The sequence below is a fragment of the Saimiri boliviensis genome, chromosome 2 (assembly GCF_048565385.1).
Source record: "Saimiri boliviensis isolate mSaiBol1 chromosome 2, mSaiBol1.pri, whole genome shotgun sequence".
Taxonomy (NCBI): domain Eukaryota; kingdom Metazoa; phylum Chordata; class Mammalia; order Primates; family Cebidae; genus Saimiri; species Saimiri boliviensis.
In genome coordinates, this window is record NC_133450.1 from 85,945,233 (window position 1) to 85,969,892 (window position 24,660).

The 24,660-nt window shown below is 45.1% G+C and overlaps 1 protein-coding gene across 2 annotated transcripts in view; it reads left to right on the plus strand.

The window, feature by feature from the left end:
- Positions 1-24,660, plus strand: part of LIPC (lipase C, hepatic type) — a 186,019-nt gene that overhangs the window by 22,502 nt on the left and 138,857 nt on the right. Inside the window, exon 2 of one of the 2 annotated variants that reach the window (XM_074393833.1) lies at positions 14,624-14,750. In XM_074393833.1, the coding sequence (XP_074249934.1) occupies positions 14,663-14,750 (88 nt within the window). In that variant the 5' untranslated portion in view covers positions 14,624-14,662. Of the gene's footprint in view, positions 1-14,621; positions 14,751-24,660 lie in introns of those variants that run through there. The other variant, XM_003928978.4, reaches the window with a different exon arrangement.

Consider the following 24,660-nt stretch of genomic DNA (forward strand, 5'->3'; position numbering starts at 1 on the left):
GGTTGGTTCCAAATCTTTGCTCTTGTGAACAGTGCTGCAATAAACATACGTGTTCATGTGCCTTTGGGTATATAACCCAGAAATGGAATTGCTGGGTCAAATGGGATTTCTGGTTCTAGATCCTTGAAGAATCACCACACTGTCTTCCACCATGATTGAACTAATTCAGACTCCCGCACAAGTGTTCCTGTCTCTCCACATAGTCTCCAGCACCTATTGCTTCCTGACTTTTTAATGATCACCATTCTAACTGGTGTAAAATGATATCTTATTGCAGTTTTGATTTGCATTTCTCTAATGACCAGTGATGATGAGCTTTTTGTCATATGTTTGTTGGCCACATAAATGTCTTCTTTTGAGAAGTGTCTTTTCATATCCTTCGCCCACTTTTTGATGGGATTGTTCGGTTTTCTTTTGTAAATTTGTTGAAGTTCCTTGTAGATTCTGGATATTAGCCCTTGGTCAGATGGTTAGGTTGCAAAAATTTCTCCCATTCTGTAGGTTGCCTCTTCACTCTGATAATAGTTCCTTTTGCTGTGAAGAAGCTCTTTAGTTTAATTAGATCCTATTTGTCTATTTTGGCTTTTGTTGCCATTGCTTTTGGTGTTTTAGTCATGAAGTTTTTGCCCATCCCTATGTTCTGAATGGTACTGCCTAGGCTTTCTTCTAGGGTTTTTATGGTTTTTGGTCTTCCATTTAAATCTTTAATCAATCTCAAGTTAATTTTTGTATAAGGTATAAGGAAGGGGTCCAGTTTCAGTTTTCTGCATATGGCTAGTCAGTTTTCCCAATACCACTTATTAAACAGGGAATCCTTTCCCCATTGCTTGTTTTTGTCAGGTTTGTCAAAGATCAGATGGTTGTAGATGTGTGACACTAATTCTGAGGCCTCTGTTCTGTTCCATTTGTCTGTAGCTCCATTTTGGTACCAGTACCATGCTGTTTTGGTTACTAAAGCCTTGTAGTATAGTTTGAAGTCAGGTAGTATGATGCCTCCCGCTTTGTTCTTTTTGCTTAGGCTTGTCTTGATGGGCTCTTTTTTGCCTCCATATGAAATTTAAAGTAGTTTTTTTCTAATTCTGTGAAGAAAGTCAATGGTAGCTTGATGGGGATTAGCATTGAATCTAGAAATTACTTTGGGCGGTATGGCCATTTCACGATATTGATTCTTCCTATCCATGAGCATGGAATGTTTTTCCATTTGTTTGTGTTCTATTTTAATTCCTTGAGTTCTCCTTGAAGTGGTTTGTAGTTCTCCTTGTGAAGTTCACATCGCTTGTAAGTTGTATTCCTAGGTATTTTATTCTCTTCATAGCAATCATGAATAAGAGTTCACTCATGATTTCGCTGTTTGTCTATTACTAGTATATAAAAATGCCTGTGATTTGTGCACATTGATTTTATATCCTGAGACTCTGTTGAAGTTTCTTATCAGCTTAAGGACAGTTTAGGCTGAGATAATGGGGTATTCTAAATATGAAATCATGTCATCTGCAAACAAGGACAATTTGATTTATTCTCTACCTATTTGAATACCCTTTATTTCTTTATCTTGCCCAATTGCCCCGGCCAGAAATTCCATTATTATGTTGAATATGGAGTGGTGAGAGAGGGCATCTTGTCTTGTGCTGGTTTTCAAAGGGAATGCTTCCACCTTTTGCCCATTCAGTATGATATTGGCTCTGGGTTTGTCATAAAAAGCTCCTATTATTTTGAGATATGTTCCATCAATACCTTGTTTATTGAGAGTTTTTAGCATGAAGGGGTATTGAGTTTTATCGAAGGCCTTTTCTGCATCAATTGAGATAATCATGTGGTTTTGTCATTGGTTCTATTTATATGATGGATTATGTTTATTGATTTGTGTATGTTGAACCCGCCTTGCATCTGAGAGATGAAGTTGACTTGATTGTAATGGATATTTTTTTAATGTGCTGCTGGATTCAGTTTGCCACCATTTCATTGAGAATTTTTGCATCAGTGTTTATGAGGGATACTGGCCTGAAATTTTCTTTTTATGCTGCGTCTCTGTCAGGTTTTGGTTTCAGGATGTCCATCTTTGTGGTCCCAGGTTTGGCCAAGTGTGGATCTTGCTACATGTGAACAGCCTGCCATTTCCTTCCCTGTGTATGCATTGCCTGTTGAAAATGGACAAGGAAAGTTACGTTTCTATCAAGAGCTAAAACAAGTAATTTTGCTTTGGAGATGGTATGATAACAAAAAGAAATAGTCCTGGAGGCAGGGAGCCCAGTGTGTCTCTGCCTGTATTCTATTCCTGGCGGATGCCTGAGATATAATCATGCTATTTTCTAACGTGTGGAAAGTATGTTTTGCTCTCTGGGAGTCCTCCACAGAGCCTGACAGATTTGGTGATATGGATGGAACTGCAGAGTGAAGATGGCTCTCTCCACATGTCAATCCAGGCTTCATACATGTAAAGGAAACTTAAATGCAGAGATAGCTTTGACCTCCTATCCCTGAACTTTGCCCAGAGGCAAAACTTCTTCCCCAACCCTTGCACAAACGCCTTCTTTTTCCTCAAAGAATGCAGATGGCTAAGCAAAGGGGGAGATCCTGGGGGCTTCATCCAAATCATCTGGAAGTTTCTTGGGATGCCAGAATTGAAAGCACAGTTGATAGGGTCAATCCATCAGGCACGCTGACCCTAGACAGCCAGGAATTCCTCTCTGAGGTTGAAGAATTCCCCCTCCATCAGACCTAAAAGTGAAAAACAAACTTCTCAAAGGCAGGTTTGTACCAACTCCTCTGGGCAGGGCTAAGTGAAGTGTCCCCTGGCGCTGCGCACGTGCTGCTCACAGGCTCTCTGGCTCATGGACATGGCCCCTGGGGGCTGAGAAGGCAGATGGGGGAGAGGCTCACCAAGGAGCTCTGGACGACCTGGCTCCAATGTGCCACCTCCTGGCCTTGGCCTGCTGTCCCCAGCTGTGCTGGGAAGACCCCAGGGAGGGCCCTTCCCACTCTCTCATTCTATTTTCTCTGGCGATTAACTGTATAACCTGAGAAAATGAATCACTTGTTTAAATTCAGGGTTAGCAAATATTGGGGATAAAGGTGCTTTCTATTTTTCTTTTCTTTCTTTTGTTTCTTTCTTCTCTTTATTTCTTTACTTTCTTGTTGTTGTTTTGTTTTTTACACAGAGACAGGGTCTCGATCTGTTGCCCAGGCTAGAGTGTAGTGGCAATGATCACAGCTTACTGCAGTCTGACCTCCTGGACACAAGCCATCCTCCCGCCTCAGCCTCCTAAGTAACTGCAATTACAGCTGTGCACCACCACGCTAGCTAATTTTAAAAATATTTTATGGAAACAGGAGCTCACTAAGCTGCCCAGGCAGGTCTCAAACTCCTGGGCTCAGCTGGGATCCACCACACCCAGCTTTCTTTCTTTTTTAAATAGAAAGGAACACATAGCAATTTAGGCAGTTAATTTTAAAATCAAGAACAGGAAGCGAAGACTCTATACTTTCTTTAAAACATTGTAAATAAGTCTTCTATTCTTCACTACTTCAGTTAAATGGACAGGAAACAAGAAACAGAAGGGGCAGGTGAGGGATGGCAGATAGAAAAAGCATGCCGGAAAACTGCAGTAATAAATAAAAACACTAAAAGCTGATACCTACTGTGTTGGGTACTATGGTAGGCACAATTGTTTTTTTCATTTAATCTTTCCCCAAGCCGAGAGGTAAATAACTGTATTGTCCCTATTTTAAAATAAGGAAATTGAGGTGCCATCTATTAAATAATCTGCCTGCTTAATGAGACAAAAAAGGGAGAAACCAAGCTTGGAAATTTGGTTCTCGGCAATCACAGTCTTCACTCAGGAGGCAAAGATGCCACAAGAGACCGTTTTTCCTCCAGAAAGAACCTCACCCTGCTATCAGAATTCTGTAGCTAAATACTTCCTTTATCATTTTGTAACAATACTAAATATAGGGGAAATGTTGTATTTCCATGGAAAAGGATGCGTTGTCTACATACAGCACAGCTTCCCTGGGTCATCTGATTCTAGCTTTCATTGCCCTTGAAGCATTTTACAACTCTGTAAATTGTAGATAAATAATAGCAATGCAAAATGCAAATTCTGTCCTATCCTGTAAAAGGTCCACTGACTTCGCTTCCACACTGTAGAAAAAGCTGGTTTTGCACCCGTTTGCCATTTGTACATTCATTGCAACATTTCTTTACTCATATAAATTTGTGTGGTTTGGGGGCTGCTTCTTTGAACTGGTTATAACACCCTTACCAGTTTCCTCATTAATTAGTTAAGTAAAATATTAACATGTATTCATTTTTGTAGGTTAGAGTCATGATTTTACCTTCTTTTAAAAAAATTATCTCTTAACAGAATTATGAAAGCCTATCAAAAGCATCTTGCTTGTTACTTTCTGAAGGACACCAGGTATGATCTCACTCAAATAAATGGCTTCAGGAGTAACTGAATAACTGAGGATGGTCTAAGTCAGGTCTTGGGTAGCACAGCCTTATCCTGTCAACTTCCTTTCAAACATTCTTCTCTGTCCAGGACAAAGCATCAGAGCCAAAGGTCCCAGTCCCCTCTTCCTGGCTGGTCTTTACTGTTGATTGAGGAAAAGTAATTGGGATATAAATTATGTGATTCTGTCCCACTATAATGTCTCCATTATTTCTATCTTCTGCTGTATCTCATTGGTTATCTCAGAGCTATCTCCATTAAATAGCTGAGAAAAAGCTTGAGAACATTTAATAACAATAATAAAAGCGACGTGATAGTTAACATTGAGTGTCAACTTGATTGGATTGAAGGATGCAAAGTATTGTTCCTGGGTGTGCCTGTGAGGGTGTCGAGATATTAGTAACATTTGAGTTAGTGGACTGGGAGAGACAGACCCACCCTCAATCTGGGTGGGCACCATCTAATCAGCTGCCAGATTAGCTAGAATAAAGCAGGCAGAAGAATGTGGAAGGAGGAGACTGGCTGAGTCTTCCGGCCTTCGTCTTTCTCCCGGGCTGGATGCTTCCTGCTGTTGAACGTCAAACTCCAAGTTCTTCCGCTTTTGGACTCCTGGACTTGTACCAGCGGATTGTCTGGAGTTCCTGGGCCTTTGTCCACAGACTGAAGGCTTCCCTACTTCTGAGGTTTGGGACCTCGGACTGACCCACCACTGGCTTCTTTGCTCCTCAACTTGCAGACTTTACTTTGTGATTGTGAGTCAATACTCCTTAATAAACTTGAAATATACATAATATATGTCTTTATACACAGAGCAAGAGCATGACACAATTCCATCTTTGTAAGCATTTGATACACAAAGATCTCACAGCCAATCCCTACTATACTTGGCAAAACTACTTTTTGTTGTATGGACTTTGAGGTCAAACAAGCATTATTCAAGCCCCATACCACCATTTACTACAGTATGGATTTGGGCAATTCAGTAACCTCCCTGAGCCTCAGTTTCCCCTCTATTCCAAGGGAAAAATCATGCCTAAATCATAGGATTCTTCCTGAAGTGTGAATGAGATCACATGGAGATTCTGGCACTGTGCAAGCACTTTGGATGCTGGCTCCTGAACTGTTAACTCCTGACTTTTAGGCCTGCCTAGGAATCAGTGATGAACCACATCAGCAAGATTCCCTGTCTTCGGCAAAATGATGACTCATTGGCAGCTGTTCAGAACTTGAAACGCATCATTGGGAATGAAGAGAATGAATGGGAATTAGTTCCTGGTTTCCCGCAGCTATGGATTCCATGGGCTAAACTCAGAAAGCTTTTGTGAGATGAGGATGTGGCATCCTGCTGCAGGGAGGCCGGGGCCATTGTGATCTGACCAGTGCCCAGCCCTGCCTGATACCCAGGGCGAGGACTGTGTCCCTGGACACCCCATGATTGGAAGCATTGGGACCCAGAGAGAGAGCCAGTGTACTGGTCCCCCCTCCCCAAACTGTGCCCTTGCTTGCTGCAAGCAGCCAGTCCAGTTCACGGCTTAGGGGGAGTCTCCCTGAGAAGTCAGCATGGTCACCCCTCACCAAGCCTGACTGGCACCCCAGCAGCTGGAGGAAGCAGGCACAGAGTAGACACGTCATGAATTCTAGTCTCTACTGCCCTTCTTCCCCACAAACGGGAAAACCCTGGGCCAACTTCATAAAGCCAACCATATTCACTATCTAACTGGCACTCAAAACCAACTTCAATCTTTATTTCCTTTTGCTCCTAAGCATAATACAAAGAGAGAAAATAGGTTTTTCATTCTACTGGAACTTATAAGATCATAAAACGCATTATCGGTTCTGCATTATCTAGTCACAAAAAAGACTGCTGTAGTTCTAGGGTGTTGCTGTTGTTATTGATGATTTTCCCAGTTGTTCTACAATCTGACAGCTGAAATCCTGATAAGGAGAGTTCGTGGGCCACACAGACCAGGAAACATACAGATAAGAAGAAAAGAGATCTTAACTCTTTGCTCCCTAGCTCCGTAACTTGAGACTGTGGGAATCAGAATAGTAGTGTTTCCAGGGACCTAGGGTCCTTACATCCAATTAATATTGATTAGATATGTGACCTTGCATAAGGAATCTCTGAGCCTCACTTGAGTCACCTGTAAAATAGGGAAAATAATTCCTACCTCATTGGTTAAGAAAATCAAATGAAGCTTGATTATACAGAGTTGTTATAAGCATTTTCATGTGATAAAAATTTAACCTTCATAATCCCATTTGACAGGAACACACAGAGGCAGAGACAAGTTACAGAATGTGCCCAAGGTCACACGACGAGTTGGAGGTAGAGCCGATGCAAAGATACCCCCTAGTCACCAGGCATGATCATCTTGGGTGAATAAATACCTATTTGAAATGCCTGAAACACCTCATTCTTCCAAACAGTCTACAATGTCATCTGCAATCTTGATTTCACCCTTCGTTTGTTTACTGGGTCTTCTTTTTTCTAACACAGATAAGGAAAAGGTTAAACTTGAGTCCAACCACCTTCCAAATGAAGACATGGTGCAGGTCAACTCACATTAATCAGGTTTACCTATTTGTTTTACCGTATTCCCACATGGTGCAAGAATGTCCACACAGATCAGTCAGTGACCCAATAAAAACCTGGTCATTCTCCTGATGGCAGCCTGGCCCCAAGCAGGAGTAAAAGAGGACAGTCATTTTCCTATAACATGCTCCAAGGAAATTCATAAATTTCATCTTGGAAGTGAAATAGGCTGAGGTGCAGAGGAGCCTAATTCAGTCTTAGGGAAAGTCAGATATACAGGGATTAAGGATTTGTGGGGGTTTTTTTAATCTTACTTTAATTTTTTTTTTTTTTTTGAGACGGAGTCCCATTCTGTTGCCCAGGGAGGAGTGCATTGGCACGATCTTGGCTCACTGCAACTTCCGACTCCCAGGTTCAAGCAATTTTCCTGCCTCAGCCTTCTGAGTACCTGAGATTATAGGCACACACTACCACGCTCAGCTATTTTTTGTATTTTTAGTAGAGACGGGGTTTCACCACGTTGGCCAGGCTGGTCTCAAACTCCTGACCTCATGTGATCCACCCACCTTGGCCTCCCACATTGCTGGGATTACAGACACGAGCATTGCACCTGGCCAGATTTATGGTTGTTAAGAGAACAGAACCTAGCCTCAAATCCCCTGACTCCTCCTCCTCTCTCTTCCTTTTACTGGTGAGATATAGTTTGGTTCCCATTCTTAACCTCTTAAATCTCTTTTTTTTTTTTTTTTTTTTTTTTAGACAGAGTCTTGCTCTGTCGCTAGGCTGGAGTGCAGTGGCACAATCTCTGCTCACTGCAGCTTCTGTCTTCCAGGTTCAAGTGATTCACCTGCCTCAGCCTCCCGAGTAGCTGGGACTACAGGCATGCATAACCATGCCCGGCTAATTTTTGTCTTTTTAGTAGAAACGGGGTTTCACCATGTTGGCCAGGATGGTCTCGATCTCTTGCCCTCATGACCACCCATCTCAGCCTCCCAAAGTGCTGGGATTACAGGCATGAGCCACCACGACCGGCCTCTCTTAAATCTCAACTGAAAAATTCGGAAAATAACAGTGTCGATCCAAATTTTATTGCTTCAATTATTATTGTATTAGACAACAACAAAAGCCTGCCTTTCTCAGGTAAGACATCCCAGTTCCTAAAGATGAAAACAAGAAAACCTGATTCTGTGTATAAAACTCTGTTTCTGTCATCAGTGAACTTCACCTTGGTCCCCTGGCCTCTTCCTCTTGGGATTTGCTTGCCTTATGCTTGTAAAATATCTGTTTCTTCTCTCCTAATTAACTTTCTTATCACCATGACACTAAAGAAAAAGGTCATTCTCAGATCATGAAATGCCAGTCTCTTGAAATCTTTATTTCTTTAAGAAGTTCTGCAAATTAAAAGTGAGCAAGAACTTGGGCAATGTTTAAAAATCTAATTTAAAAACCATTATTACTTTAGACCGAGGCTTGCAGACCAGAATGTAGTGTCACCCAAAACATAAATGTCTTTAAAGGATTGCAAAGGAAGAGGCTGGGCATGGTGGCTCATGCCTGTAATCCCAGCACTTTGGGAGGCCAAGGCAGGCAGACCACTTAAGGTCATGAGTTTGAGAGCAGCCTGGTCAACATGGTGAAACCCCATCTCTACTAAAAATACAAAAAAATAGGCCAGGCATAGTGGCTCATGCCTGTAATACCAACACTTTGAGGGGCCAAGACAGGCAGATCACCTGAGGCGAGAGCAAGAACTGGGCAATGTTTAAAGAGGAGTTTAAGACTGTCCTGGCCAATAAGGTGAAACCCTGTCTCTACTAAAAATACAAAAATTAGCCAAGTGTGGTGGTAGATGCTATGATCTCAGGAGGCTGAGGCAGGAGAACTGCTGGAACCCGGGAGGCGGAGGTTGCAGTGAGTGAAGAATGCGCCACTGAACTCCAACCTGGGCAACAGAGGAGACTCTGTTTCAAAAAGAAAACAAAATAGTCTGGTGTGATGGCACGTGCCTATAATCCCAGCTATTCGGGAGGCTGAGCCATGAGAATCACTTGAACCTGAGAGGCGGAGGTTGCAATGAGCCAAGATCATGCCATTGCACTTCAGCCTGGCTGACAGAGTGAGACTCTATCTCAAAAAAAAAAAAAAAAAAAAAAAAGAATCGCACAGGAAGAAGCCACAGGGCTCTGCTAACACGCACTGTGCTGATCGCTCCATGGGAGGCTCCAACCTCTAAGAGGCTCAGGCTCGCCTCCTCTTCAGCATATAGGAAATGAAAAGGCCTCAAGAAACTGCTGGGCTTCCTTGGGCGTGGAAATGACCAAAGATTCTGTGAATGGATCTACTGACTGTTCAGATGCATGGCTGGAATCAAGCCCATGACAGTCAGGTCTTGAAGCCCTGTGAGCCATTCTGTCCCTCTAAGGCAGAGGCTTCACCCTTTGATAACACATCTTTATCAGTATTTTTTTTAATTTGCGCACTCTCCCCAATATATAGTTACTTGTTTATAAATAATATAGTACTAGTATATTCCATAGTGCCATGTGCAAATTATGTAGTTCGTATATATACTATAAACATTATACAAGAACAAATATGAATCATCTAAGGTAATACAAAGAAAAATCTGAAAGGTCTATATTACTTTCTTCTTGTGTCCCAATAGATGGCTCCAGCACCATTCTGAGGCAATGGTTCTCAAACTTTGTGTGACCAAGAATCACATGGAAACTTGTTCAGAATGAAGGCTCCTCAGGCCTTGACCCTAGTTTTGATTCCATGCTCAGTATTGCTGGGATGGGCCCATTAGTTGTCCTTTGTCTGACCTCCCCAGCTGACTCTTACTCTGAAGCTCAATTGGATTTTAGAGCCACCGATTCAGACCCTTGTGTTTTCCTGCCCCTGACATTTTTTGCTACAATTATATCACTGTGTTCTTATTGTTATCTATCTCCTGGATACCCTCCTGATCCCCTCAGTAAATTTAAACATAAAAAAAAAAAATAATAGTAGCTATCATTAGTTATTTCCTGTGGTCTAGGATTGCTGATGGCTTCACATGCATTGTCTCACTTAATCAGACTAGAGAGGTGTTACTAGTCCCATTAAGCAGATTAAGAAAACTAAAGCTCAGTCACAATGTCTTATCCAAGGTCACTCAGCTAGTAAGTACAAGGGATAGACCAAAAATTTGAGCCTATATCTGTTTGATTCCCAAGGCTGTACCCTAATTTTTTTTCTTTTACAGCTAGGGTCTCACTCTGTCACCCAGGCTGGAGCACAGTGGTATGATCATAGCTCACTGGCCTCCACCTCCTGGGCTCAAGCAATCCCCCTGCCTCAGCCTCCCAAGTACCTGGGACTCCAGATGTGTGCCGCCACAACAGGCTAATTTTTTGTTTTTATTTTTGTATAGATGGGGTCTTGCTATGGTACCCAGGCTAGTATCAAACTCCTGGCCTCAAGCGCTCCACCTGCCTCTGCCTCCCAAAGCATCAGGATTATAGGTGTGAGACACTGTCCCAGCCTCAAAGCATGGACTCTGGCCACTAGGTATACATCCCATGAAACAGGTCATTACAATTGACTGACCCTCTGCTATGAACCACGCACTTGGCTGAACCTTACAACCAAATTTCTAATACGCATAGCTTACCTCTCTTTTGAGGTATTAATTTCAGTCCACAGATTCTGACGTGCAATCAGTTTCTTTAATCTCTGTAACCCGTCTAAATTACTGACTCCAAATCCCTATTTTCAGACCTTCTGGATTTCCATCTCCAACCCCAGTAGCTCTGCCATAGTTCTGGACCAACACAACAGCCAGGCATGGGGTCAGGGCCGTGTGACCCAGTCCTCTGTCACCAATCCACACCGGTGGCCACTGAGGGGCCCATCCTCCCATCAACACGACCTGCTGCCCCAGAGGCTCACCGCTCTCCCTCTCTACATCAAGCCATGTATATCTTTTGCCCATCAGCCAACACAGACATTTCCTCTCTGGGTTCTTCCAGCAGGATTTCTGGGAAGCAAGGGACTGTCCCCTCTGCCCTCATACCCACAGACAAACCTCCCCCTTCCACATCACCTGCAAAGCCCAAGATAATGTCTTTCTAGTGATGGGAAGGTGAGGGGTTTCTTCCCCTTCACATCCCTTCAAGGTATTTTAGCCCTTGGCTTTTCTTTGTTGGTTAGAATTCACCGGCCCACACTTTGGGAAGCCAAGGCAAGATGATCACTTAAGCCCAGGAGTGTATGAATAACCAGAACAACACGGGAAGACCCTGTCTCCAAAAATAAATAAAATAAAAGATAAAATATAAAATAAAATTGACTTGCCCTAAGGTCCTATGTTTTTGGAAGACAACAGATTTGTAGTCTTCTCTCTACTTTGCCCCCCTTAAGTGGAAGGAAGAACAAGGGAGACAGTTTGGGAGAAAAACAAGAAGTTGAGGACTGGGCACGGTGGCTCACACCTGTAATCCCAGCACTTTGGGAGGCCGAGGCGGGTGGATCATGAGGTCAAGAGATGGAGACCATCCTGGTCAACATGGTGAAACCCCGTCTCTACTAAAAAATAAAAAAGTAGCTGGGTATGGTGGCGTGCACCTGTAGTCCCAGCTACTCGGGAGGCTGAGGCAGAATTGCTTGAACCCAGGAGGCGGAGGTTGCGGTCAGCCAAAATCACACCATTGCACTCCAGCCTGGGTAACAAGAGTGAAACTCCATCTCAATTTAAAAAAAAAAAAAAAAAAAGCTGATATCTCAAAATATTATCTCAGGTACATGCTGTCCCCATTATACAGGTAAGGAGATAGAACTCATTAAGGTTATGTAATATTACACATAGCAAGTGACAGGCCGAGGACCCCCCAGTTCAAGAAACCTCATACTCTATGAAGTCCCCCCCTCTTCCCTCCCAGTAGCCTCCCTGGTCAGCTTCACAAATACACAACAGAGCTTGTGTGTTAAAACCACCGCTGGAAGGTGGGAGCCGGTGATGGGGCCAGCCTGAAGAGCTTGGGTAGAGGTGAAAGCAGACACCACCCTTGAAAGCCTGAAATCGGACAGAGATCCACGCCTCCTTGTCATTTTCCAGGAGAGCCTCATAGAATCTGAGTTGACGTGAGATGACGGTAGAGGAATTTTGGGTGGTGCAAGTAATGGAATTATGGGAGCTAGAAACAATGTTGAAGGCCTCTTCCTATGTAGAAAGCATTAAGAAAGTATAGTCTGCAGAAATTTGGGGGGGTTGGGGGGCCACAGGGTTGGCATTTCAGAGGCACTTCGATTCTTTTGGGTCTTTTGATGAGTTCATGGCCAGAATTAAATGGGGAGTGGGGGTGGTTACTGGCAGCACCCAGAGGAGAAGAGATGAGGGTAGGCCCAGGGCAGAAGAGCCCGAGGTGGGTAGCCAGCTGGTTTTACATGCCAGCTTTATAGGAAGAAACGTGAAACTTTCAGATCCTGCTTAACTGTGCAGGAGCCAGCCAAGTATTCAGGGCAGAAGCCCTCGCTCAGAAATTGTGTATCTGTCAGGCGTGGTAGCTCACACCTGTAATCCCAGCACTTTGGGAAGCTGAAGCAGGTGGATCACAAGGTCAGGAGTTAGAGAGCAGCCTGGCCAACATGATGAAACCCCATCTCTACTTAAAATACAAAAATTAGCTAGGCATGCTAGCACACAATTATAGTCCCAGCTACTAGGAAGCCTGAGGCATGACGATCACTTGCATCTGGGAGGCGAAGGTTGCAGTGAGCTGAGATTGCGTTACTGCACTCCAGCCTAGGCAACAGAGTAAGACTTGGTCTTAAAAAAAAAAAAAAAAAAAAAGCAATTGTTTATCTGACAGGATGGTGTGGAAGCCGCAGGGCTTGGGAAGGTGCAGCCACAGAACAAAACACAGGCTTTGGGCTGGGTCCACCTCATCCAAGTCGGCTGATCACTTCAGAGGGCCCTTTCAATAGGCTTGTCCAGGCAGTAATTCCCATGTTATCTCATTTTGCCCACTTAACACTGCCACTTGGATAACTAAAAGCCATCTCAAAACCCCACCTGGCCAAGGCGGAATCTCTAATCTTCCCCCACCAAACCTGCCTCACTCACAGCTTTCCCTTCTCTGCTGACAGCAAGCCCATTCAACTACTTGCTCAAGACAAAACCTGGAAATCATCCTCAACTCTTCCCTTTCTCCCACATCACACATCTCAACAGTCCGAAAATCCTGTTGGCTCTACCTTCAAAATATACCCAGCACCCATCCAATACTCGCCAGTTGCCCTATTTCCACGCTGGGCCAAGCCACCATCACCTCTCACTGGGTCACTGTAACAGATCTCTCCACTTGCACCCTGGCTCACTTGCAAACCAAAGTGATCCTTTAAAACTCTAACACAAATCATATCACCCTTCTGCTCAGAGTGGCTCCCCATGTGTTATCATATAAAAGTCAAGGTCCTTAAAATGTCTCCCCATTCATTGGCCTCCTCACTATTTCTGGAGCACACCAGGCATACTCCTACCCCAGGGCCTCCACACTGACTGCCCGAAACTCTCCTCCTCAGGACGTCCACAGGGGCAACTCCCTCACTTCCTTCAAACCTTGGCTCAAAGTTCAACTTCCCAATGCAATTCACTCTAACCACACTGCTTAAAATCCCTACCTTCTCCCCAACCCGCTTAACACTGCTTTTCCTGTGGTTCTCATTACAGTCCACCAGTCTACATAAAACTCTTCTTTATTATGCCTATTATCCATTATCCAACTTCTCTCACCTCCGCTAGCACAGAAGGACTTGTACATCCCACATGCCTAGAACAGTGCCTGGCACATAGTAGGCATACCAAAATACTTAAGCGTTGAACAAATGAAGAAAGCTAAAATAAAACTAGAGGCCTGAAAACATCACGAGAGCCATCGACAACAGCCTTTTCCCTACCTGATTTTGCTGAGTGATCTCACTCCTCAGTCCTCTACACGGCTGGAACATGAATGAACACAGAGGGGAAGAGGTGTGTCTACTCTGGGATCACCCTTCAGTGGGGCACTTGGCAAGGGCATCTTTGCTTCTCCGTCAGCTCCTTTCAACACGAGGTGAAGGGTTTTCTGCCCCTTTCAGCTGTAGAAACGTTGCCCCACCACATTTTGACCACAAGCATCACCAATTTCACTGAACCTAACAGAAATTTGGACCTTCCGGGGGCTCTCCGCATAGCAGGGCCCTTTTCATCTTCTTTGGACTTAGCCTGCAATTTGAAAAGCCACTTTCCTAAGCATGCATAACCCCTTGCAGCGCTGTCACGGGGAGTCTTAGGCAGCCACGTGGAAGCCACCTACCCCTGAACTTTGGCAGAATTTCCAAACACAACACAGTAGCTTTAAATTGATTAATCTAGAACTCTGACCTTGGCCCCAGAAGGTAAGAATACATACCAAGGTATTTTATTCTCAAAATGTGTTAGGATAAGCAGCACTTCGCTAAATCAACCTTTTTAAAATAAATATAAGTAGATTTGTGGTTGGGGGGCAGTAAGCAAACTATCTGATCAGTGGATAGCATGTTGAGAGGTTAATTATTAATGGGCAGCCTTCCCTAACAAAATATCTAATAGGCATTCTGGTCTCTTTGGCTTCAGAAATTAGCAAGAAAGCCTGGACCCTGGTGAAACGGAGAAATGGACACAAGTCTCCTGAGTGTCACCATTCTCTTGGTTTTATCCATCTTTATCCAATCAAATGCCTATGGACAAAGCCTGAAACCAGGTAAGAGCCTGACTTTTCTCCATAGATGGCCATGGATTTTTCTTTTTAAAATGTGCGTCACAAAGAATCCAGGGTTTTCTGACCGTATGACACAGAGCTTGCTTCAGAGCGCGTTCCATACCTGACTCCACAGGTTCACAGGGACACATAGCCGTTTGTAAACAGAAATGAAATTTTAGAAAATCATCCTGGGATCAAAAGTCTTCTAAGAGTGCCTGCAGCTAGCAGTCAAGTCTCTTGCATATCTGATATGGAAACAGTCATACTAAAAGTTATTCAGTGGAGAATGATTTGAAAGCGATTCGGATCTTCCTGAGAGTTAACGTGGCATCTAATTTGCAACCAGGGAGCTAGGCTTGCAATGAAATGCTCTGTCGTTTTGGGGTTGTCTAATTGCCTGGCTCTCTCAGAAGAGAGAGGAATTTGTAAGAGTTCCATATCCAGTCAGGTCTGAAGTAGAGCTATCATTGCACAATTTCTAGACTTTGTTTTTTTGCCAGTGTTTTCATCTGAGGCTGAAGAATCCAACCGCCCTCCCGCCTGTTTTGCTTGTGAATTCATAAACGAGATTGGTGGCCAAAGACAGATCAAATGCCTGATCAGGCAGGTAGAGTGGAGCTCAGATTCCAGGCTAACCAGTGGACCAATAAATGATGGATCAGTTAATTGAACAATTTGGCCAATCCAGACAGGTGTTAGGGACTTCGTTTTGGTATTGGTCACTGGTCAGGAGCTAGTAACGCAAAGGTAGATTTTTCTCTTCTCTAGGACTAAGCTTGGAGAAAGCTCTGAAAACTTTGAGAATTCGAAATTTACCAACAGGGGACGTACCTAAAAATTTCAGAAACTTTTTCCCCCTTTAAGACAAAGGGCTGTTCCTTTATATTTGACTATGATTTTTACATCCTAGGTCAGTTAATAATTGAGTAGTAGCATTAATTATTACCACTCATGAAGTATTTTCTGTGCCAAGCACTATACTAATTATTTTTGATACATCATGTCATTTGTAAAGCCACACATTCAAAATTGACCCTTACCTAATAATTTAGAGCCATACAGGTAAAATTGCTGGAAATCTTTATTCCCTTGGTTCATAATGATTTTGCTAAAGGGCCTTTCCGGCCTTTTGGCCAAGAATGTTGTATTTATTTGCTTACTTTTTTTAAAGTTTATATCATATATCTAGAAAAGGGCAAAAATCATAAACCTCAATAAATCCTCGCAAGCTGAACCGGTCCCGAAAGCCTTCCTTGTGTGCCCTTTGAACCGTAACATACATGATTTTGCCTTTGGGGAGATTTTTCGTTAAGAGAAACACATCAGTTGCTCTTTTGCGCCTGGCTTCTTTCATTTGACCTGACTTTTGTGCAAGTCAACCGTGGAGTTTCATGCAGTGGAGGTTCACTCAATCTCACTGCTGTAGCATTTTGCGTGTAGCTTATCCATTCTACTTGTCGATTGGCCCAGACAGTTTTTGCAGCATGGGAATTGGAAGCATTCCGTGCTGAGGTCGAGGTTGAAGGGAGAAACGGCCTCCTCCAGGCTTCTGGGTATTGTCCAGATTTTCCTTGACCAATCTCATTGTCCTGGTCAGTCTGCTTCTTTCGCCGGGGCCTGGTTTGCGCAACTGCTGAGGGAAATGGCCACTATTAGCGAGAGGGTTCCTCGGGAAGGAGGATCAGAGTGAGGAGGCCTCTTGTTCTCTTGGAAGCAGAATCTCTTGGCAGAATTCTTCTGCAGTGAGTGAGCCCAATCTGTTGCATGTGGCTAGTGTGACGTCTTTCTGGGGAAACTGAAGGGAAGCCGGGGTCCTGTGGGGGAGCCCTTGTAGAAGTAGAAACTCACAGGTGAGTTTCTACACCAGTGGTTCTCAACAGGGGCAATTTTGCCCCCCAGGGGACACGTGGCAATGTCTGGAGGCATTTGTGGTTGTAAAGATCCGGGAGAGAGGCTTCCCTGCCCGCATCTAGCTGGTAGAGGCCAGGGATGCCGCTGAACATCCTACAACTCACAGGGCAGTTCGCACAAAACCGAATTATCCAGCCCAAAAGCTTATGAGTGCAGAGGCTGAGAAACCATCGTCTATGCCGTACTTCAACTCATCCCGCACCAGGAAGAACTCCCTCCGGGACACTTCCTCGTTAGCCCTCCTCCCAGCCTCCTTCTTTTGAGCATTTATTATTAATGACATCTGACTAATGGAGTCACTAATGTGCTGAGCACCCAGCATGTGCCAGGCACTCCACGGACATTTTATCTCGTCCTCACCATATGGTTGAGTAAGCTGGCAGTTAAGTGCCTCGCCGGCGGGTGCATGACTGGTCAAGGCAGAGCGCGGAGAAGTTCCTGTAGACTCAATCTGTCTTCTGAGGCCGCAACGCTCTCTGTCAAGCCCACACCCAGTGATCTGACAGCCAGAGGTTTCTAGAAAAACATTCCGCTCAGTTCCTCTCCCAGAGAGGCAGATTGAGACTGTTGTTTCTGCTGTCAGCACTAAGGGGGACTGGACAGAGTGAGCTGCTTGAAGACCCCATGGCACATCACGCTTACGCCCAGCCCCCACTGCCTGAGACCCAGGTCCCCCAACTGGTATTGTCATCAGAGCCAACATGGCTCCAAAGAGCAGCTGCTGCTTGCAGACCCTGACAAGCCCCACCTTCCACTGGGCCCTCTATCAACAGGCGCCTTCTCCCTTCCCTCCACCCCAGCCTCAGCTTCCAAATCCTAGGAGCAGTGGAAAGCTACCTATCCAGTCAGTCCCTTGTGAATGTCACAAGCATCTATGAGCATCTGCCATATGTAAGGTAGTGCCTGAGGACAACTCACACTCTGTTCCCAGGACACTTTTTCTCTCTTAAAAGTCATCGAGGAGGTTGGGCATAGTGGCTCACGCTTGTAATCCCAGCACTTTGGGAGGCTGAGGCGCGTAGATCACAAGGTCAGGAGTTTGAGACCAGCCTGTCCAATATGGTGAAACCCCATTTCTACTAAAAAATATAAAAATTAGCCAGGTATGGTGGCACATACCTATGTCCCAGTTGCTCGGGAGGCTGAAGCGGGAGAATCACTTGAACCCGGGAGGCGGAGGTTGTGGTGAGCCAAGATCACGCCATTGTACTCCAGCCTGGGCAACAAGACTAAAACTCCATCTCAAAAATAATAATAATAATTGAGGACCACAGTGTTCCTTTTGTGAGATAGCAATGTGTACTGCATTAGAAATTAAAACTGAGAAAGCTTTAAAATCTGTTAATGCTTTCTAAAATAATAAACCCTTCCATGTTCACACATATAATCATTTTATGAAAAATAATTTGTATTTTCCAAATAATAATTTTTAAATGAGGCAGAAGAGTGATACTGTTTTACAAAGAAATGTTGCAAATTTCTCTAGTATCTGGCTTCACAAAAGATGGCTGGATTCCCTTACCTCTTTCTGTATTCAGTCTGTTGTGATGTGTTGCTTTGTTTGAAATGTATGAAGAAAATCTGGCCTCCCACAGAGGAAAAGGGAGGACATCCTAAGGCGATCTCGCTAGGGCCCTGGCCTGCAAACTGCCACGCTTGTGCTGTGGGCCCTGGACGACAGGCGGCTGCACAGCTGTCCCCACCTTGCCGGAATTTACGGTCAAATGGGGTAGGAGTGGGGCAGTGGGGAGAAGTAAGGGGCCACGGGACGGGCTGAAGGGAGGATGTGCCACCCACACAAGAACAACTGCCCACAGAGAATGTAAATACAATAATATAACCAAAAGCTGACCTCCCTGTCATTGTCACAATTCTAAAGAATGTCAGCCAAGCACAGTGGCTCACGCCTGTCATCCCAGCACTTTGAGAGACCAAGGCAATTGGATCACCTGAGGTCAGGAGTTTGAGACCAGCCTGGCCAACATGGTGAAACCCCATCTTTACTTAAAATACAAAACATTAGCTGGGCCTGGTGGTGGGCACCTGCAACCCCAGCTACTTGGGAAGCTGAGGCAGGAGAATTGCTTGAACCCGGAAGGCGGAGCAGAGGATCATTAAAATGATCCATTCTCTATGTCAAATACAATACACGAGGTATACCACTGAGTCACATATGTAAATGTTATCAACTAGAACATGGTGTGTAATGAGCACCACGAGAGAGGAGTAAGTACAGATTCAGAGTTTACTTCCAAGCGGAGGGAAGACTTCCAGGAGGAGGCAACATTTGAGTAGCGTCTTGAAGGATGGTATCCGGACAGAAGAGAAGGAGACTTTAGCAGAGGTACACAGCTCATAAAGTACATGGGCTTTTCAAGCCTAAATACCTTCCAAAAAATAGACCATCTAGGAATAAAAAGAAAAAAATAACCCCATAGAACAGTGATGATAGCAAAACAAACTGGAAACAATTCGAATGCCCAAGCACAAAACATGGTAGTAAGGGACTCCAGCTACTGCCAGGTCCGACTCCAAACAGGCTTCGTTTTGAATACCGATTACTAAAAGTCACAGAAACTTTCGGGGGCAATAATGATGAAGTCCAGAAACAGAAGTTTGTTGCTGGCCCCTAGGCACTCACCGTTTTACTTAGCGCAGAGGATGAGTTTCGGAGAGTCCTCCTGCCTCCTGATATGGTGCCCAAGGCTATGTGTATGTGCATTGTGGGGGGTGGGGAGCAGAGGTCATAACTTTCAGCAGATTATCAAAGGGACCTGTGACCTCTGAAAAGTGCGGTAACAACTGGTTTTGCAGCTTTGAAAAGCAAGTATAAGAGAATTGTATATGCAGACCAGGCGCAGTGGCTCATGCTTATAATCCCAGCACTTTTGGAGGCCAAGGCTGGTGGATCATGAGGTCAAGAGTTCAAGGGCAGCCTGGCCAAGATGATGAAACCCTGTCTCTACTAAAAATACAAAAATTAGCTGGGCACGATGATAGTCACCTGTAATCCCAGCTACTTGGGAGGCTGAGGCAGGAAAATCCTTTGAACCTGGATGGGGGCAGAGGTTGCAGAGACCTGAGATCCATGCCACTGTACTCCAGCCTGGGTGACAGAGTGAGACTCCATCTTGAAAGAGAGAAAGATAGAAAGAGAGGAAGGAAGGAAGGGAGGAAAGAAGGAAGGAAATTATATACGCAATAAGATAGGAAGGAAAAAACAGGACTAAACAATCTACACACTGAATCATAACTTTTAAGAAAAACTGTGGACACATGCTGCATATTGCTGGAGATTCTAAGTATATTTCAAGATATATAAAGGGGTTTAAGGCTTTGAAGGATTTTAAGTACTTAAATGTACAAGAAAAATAAAATAAAATGGCCCTGATCAGCTACAGTTAGGTTGCTCAACCCAAGACGACCCCTGGGAAAGGGATCTTTCACTGTCCCTTCCCACCTGCCACATCCACCCAACCTTGCAGGTTCAGCCACACTCAAAACCACTACCCAGGAGGGCCTGTCGGATTTCTGAGAAGCCTCCACAATTATATGGAACGTCATCCATGACTAATATTTGAGGGAGAGTCCAGAGATGAAACTCATTCTCCCAGGAGTGCACACAGTTCTGGGATCAGCAGAGGGCCAGCCCACAGCACGCCAGGGAAAGGCTCTCTTTGTTTCCTCTGCAGGAGGCCCTCCCCCATCCAGGGCCAGCCTTCCTAGCCCCACAGCTGAGCGGGCCTGTGGTCCTGCTGAAAGGCTCACCCTGAAGAGGCCAGGCGAGAGCAGCCTGTCCTCCACTCTGCTTGCCTCTCACAGGGACTACGGACTGGAACCCCCATTCTCTCATTCTGAGCCGCAGCGAGAAACTGCAGGGCTGCCGGTTGAAGGCACAGGGTCTGTAAGCTGACCCGAAAACATGAATCACCCACCGAGAGCACAGCCAAAAACCAAGTGAATCTAGTGCCTGGCTTCCCACTTCGGCCTTTCCCCGCCCTCCTCTCCCACCAGCTGCCACGGTGCTGTGGGCACGCGGGGTCCTCGCAGGCAGCACAGCAGAGAGAGACGCAGAGAGAGGCTGGGCCCCGAGACAGGGTGGAACAGTCCCCATTTCATCATCGCAGGAGTGTCACCACCCTGGCCTCAACATGGGTGTCCCTGACAGCCACGGGCTCCACGTAAAACAGAGGCCACGGCAGTTCTCACAGCCAGGAAGGTGCTAAGCACTGATCCCCAGGAGGGTGAACTGTTTCGAGTGGGGCGCTCTCATCCGGGAATTGGGGTTCAGCCCACCAAAGAAATGGGCTGACCAGGAGCCAAAAGTATCTCCGGATTTCTGCCCAGAAGGCTGGACTTCAGCCGCAAGGTGTTAACTAGAAAAAGGGGGCCGAGCCTGGTGTGTCCCGCAGCAGGTGGGGGAGCCGTGGTAAGAAAGGCGATCCGGGCTCACATTCGGGCATCCACGTGGAGCGAGAAGACTAAGTTCAGTCACTCCCGCCCTGGAGGAGCCCGGGCGCCCGCCTGGCTGCTCCACAGAAGGTGCAATTTCAAACCACGGCCACAAGGTAGCGCAGTGACATCTCAGCTGCTTCGGGGTTTCAGGAGAGGGTTTCCAGCTTGGGAGAACGGAGTTTCTGGACGACTGGAAGACGGGGCGGTTAGCGAACCTCCCTTTCCCTCCCCACTTGGGGCTCTGTTTCCAGAAGCATCCCTCTTTTCCATTTTTCCCCAGTGGGGCTTGGCTAGGGCTGGGGAGGCATGGGGAAAAAGTGAAGATCATCAAATGCATGGTACGCAAAGGAGGCCTCTGCCTGCAGCATCTTCTCCTCCACGCGTGCGGGTTCACATTCAGGGCCTGGTGAAGTCGGTTCTGACGGGGCTCTCCAGCGGAGTGGCAGCGGCCCTTAAGAACAGTTCTCAGGGGCCGGGAGCGGTGGCTCACACCTCCAGTCCCAGCAGTTTGGGAGGCCAAGGCAGGCGGATCACAAGATCGAGACCATCCTGGCCAACATGGTGAAACCCTGTCTCTACTAAAAATACAAAAATTAGCTCGGCGTGGTGGCACGCGCCTGTAATGGCAGCTACTTGGGGCGCTGAGGGAGGCGAGTCGCTTGAACCTGTGAGGTGGAGGTTGCAGTGAGCCCAGATGGCGCCACTGCACTCCAGCCTGGGCGACAGAATGAGACTGTTCAAAATATATATATATATATGTGGCAACGCTGAGTAGCGCCTGTGTTCCAACATGACGAACAGGCTTCATTGTGTGTGTCCTGGGATTCCAACTGTGTGAAAACACATGTGTTTGAGAAAAAGTGCTGGAAGAAAATGCATGAAAATGTTTATACGTTGAGTTTCTATCTAACCTTTTGTCCCTCCCACTCTTTATGTAATGTTATTGTATGGATACACGGTATAATGACTTTCATGATTTACATGACCAGAAAATAAATTTACTACAAAATGATACAATAAAGGGGTCTGACTAGATCAGTGGCTCTGGAACTGTCATGGGCATCAGAAGCGCCTAAAGAGCTTGATAAAATAAGATTCTGGGCCCTAACTACAGCGCTGCTAATTCAGTGAGCCTGGAGTGCACTTGGATATTTGTATTTATCACCAGTTCCCAAATGATACTGCTGGTGTGCGAACCACAGAGAACCACTAGAAAAAAACAAAGCCAAGACTTGAATGTAGGCCACTGACTTCCAGGCTAGGATGCTCCCTACAGAAAAAAAACAAGAGGCTACAGGACAAAGCTCACTTCCTTTCTAACTCTCCTGGGTTGAGGGGGTGAGAATTAATATCTACTCCTCCCAGATACTGATCTCTTCCCTAGTAGCTACAACCCAAATAATACTAAAAACTATAAGACATTCATGAAAATGTATTCATCCAAAATAAAATATCTACATGCTAAAAAGAAAGCAGTCCTTGAAATGAAGAAAAATTCCCAAGCTTCACATTACTTATAACTGGTGGAAAAATAATCACTGTAAAAGCTAATTAACCATCCACCCTGAGCAGCTCCTTGGCAGGCCCGAAAATATGATCAAGAAAATTCTTTTCCTATGAGTGGGGCAGGACCAAAGCTGGGCACAGCTATGGGCTCTCTGTTGACTAGGAATGCCCTTTCCATGACTGCTAAAAACTTTCCAGTGACAAATGTTCCAGCTTCCTTGTCCCAAGAGAAACCCAAGTGGTATGAAAACAAACTGCTTTAAGTCTAAAGTCTAAAAACATAACAAGACCCACAGCAGCTGTTTCCTGTGTACCAGGAAAGTGTATCCCTGAGGATACAAAAATGAAAAGCATACATCCATTCACCAAGGATCTCCCTCTGTGCCAGGGTCTCTAGCCCCTTATGGGGCGGGGAAAGGGAGGCTGGAAGTTGAAAGAGGGGCATAATTTCAACACAATGCAATACGTTTGTAAATAACATTACATACATGACATTACGAGAGCCCTGGGGCAGAGGCGATTAGCTGAGAAGACTTTATGATGTCTGACTTGAACCTTGACTTTTCCTTCAAGAAGTAGAAGGACATTGTACACAGAGGAAAAAAGCATGAACCAGCCTTGCTTGACTTGGAGGCTGGAAGAGGGAGAGTGAAGCTGGGAATTCTGGAGACTCTGGGGAGGCCCGGGATGGGGTGCATAAAAAGAAGTGGCCAGAGGGAAGGACCACAAAGGGCAGTCTCAGAACTTTTGACCTCATCCTGGAGGCAGGGCAGACCACTGATAAGGCTGGTATTTTTAAAAGGCTGCCTTTCCCAGATGGGTTGATAACCTTATTTCTCAGCCTGGCTAAAAGCCTGGCCACTCCCTGATAGAGAGAGAGGTTCCCAGCAGGGAAGGGAAGAGGTTGGGCCCAGCAGGGACCAGTTTTGCAAGCTCACTGGGCCCTGCACCCACAAACGCTCAGCTCTTCCTCCAAGGCAAGTCTCAACTTTGGGCAAGTCCCTTCGAAATTTTCCTGTTAATTGCTATACTTAACATTAAATCATGGGAAAGATTAACACCCATGAGACTGAAGCAGGAACACAACAGAAGCTTAATAGGAATCTCCCATCATTAAAAATATCTTCTTCTATGTCTGAAAAGAGAACCATTTGGAAATTCTACATCATACTCACTTATAGACTATAGCAATTTCAACTTTAAAAATTAATTCCCATCTGAATTATATCGCTTGATTCTTACAATAGGCCTGTAAGCAGTATTGGGTAGGAATTCTTACTCCCATTTTAGAGATGTAAACATTCACCATCGGCAGACCATGGGGAACACAGCTGACATCAATTGCAAGTTAGTTTCTGTGGCTTACTGCAGCAAGCCAGAGCTCACTCCAGTCATGGGCTTGTGCTGGACGAGTCTAAGGATGGGTAGGAAGGCAAGGGGAATTCTAGATTGGATTCTGTCAAAAAGGAGGGCACTTCCGTGATTAGGCATCACAATAACAGTTAACTAAGTATCCCTAATTATTATTTCATGTAATCAATAAATGATCTAGCAGATGAGAAAACAAAAAACAGGGCTGAGCTGGCATTGGTAGAGGAGCACAAGTCACTCCTGTTAGTCAGAAGAGGGAAATGTTTAGTCATGTTTCTTGATTTTGGAGTGGCCTCCTCCCTGTCTTGATGCAAACACAGATGAGGAGGGTCTGTGCTGCACATCTTTCTATTCTGTGGGCATTGTCTCCATTCACTTCTGAATATTATCGTCTGGCTGATGTCAGAGCTGGTTTTTATTGCTACGCTGTGTTTTCATGTTGTCTCACACAAAGGAACTCCAGTAATGCCTCTGAGGTCTTCTAATACCTATGCACTAGCTGCACAACTTTGGGTAACGCCCTTTACCTCCTCTGATCTCTCAGGAGTAATAAAGTCCCTTCCACACTGATATTCTGGACATCAACTGGGCTGATCAGAATGGTCATCATGGTGCCTAGAGACCTGCAGTGGTGACCTCCCCTGCTATCAGCTATTTAAACTTTATC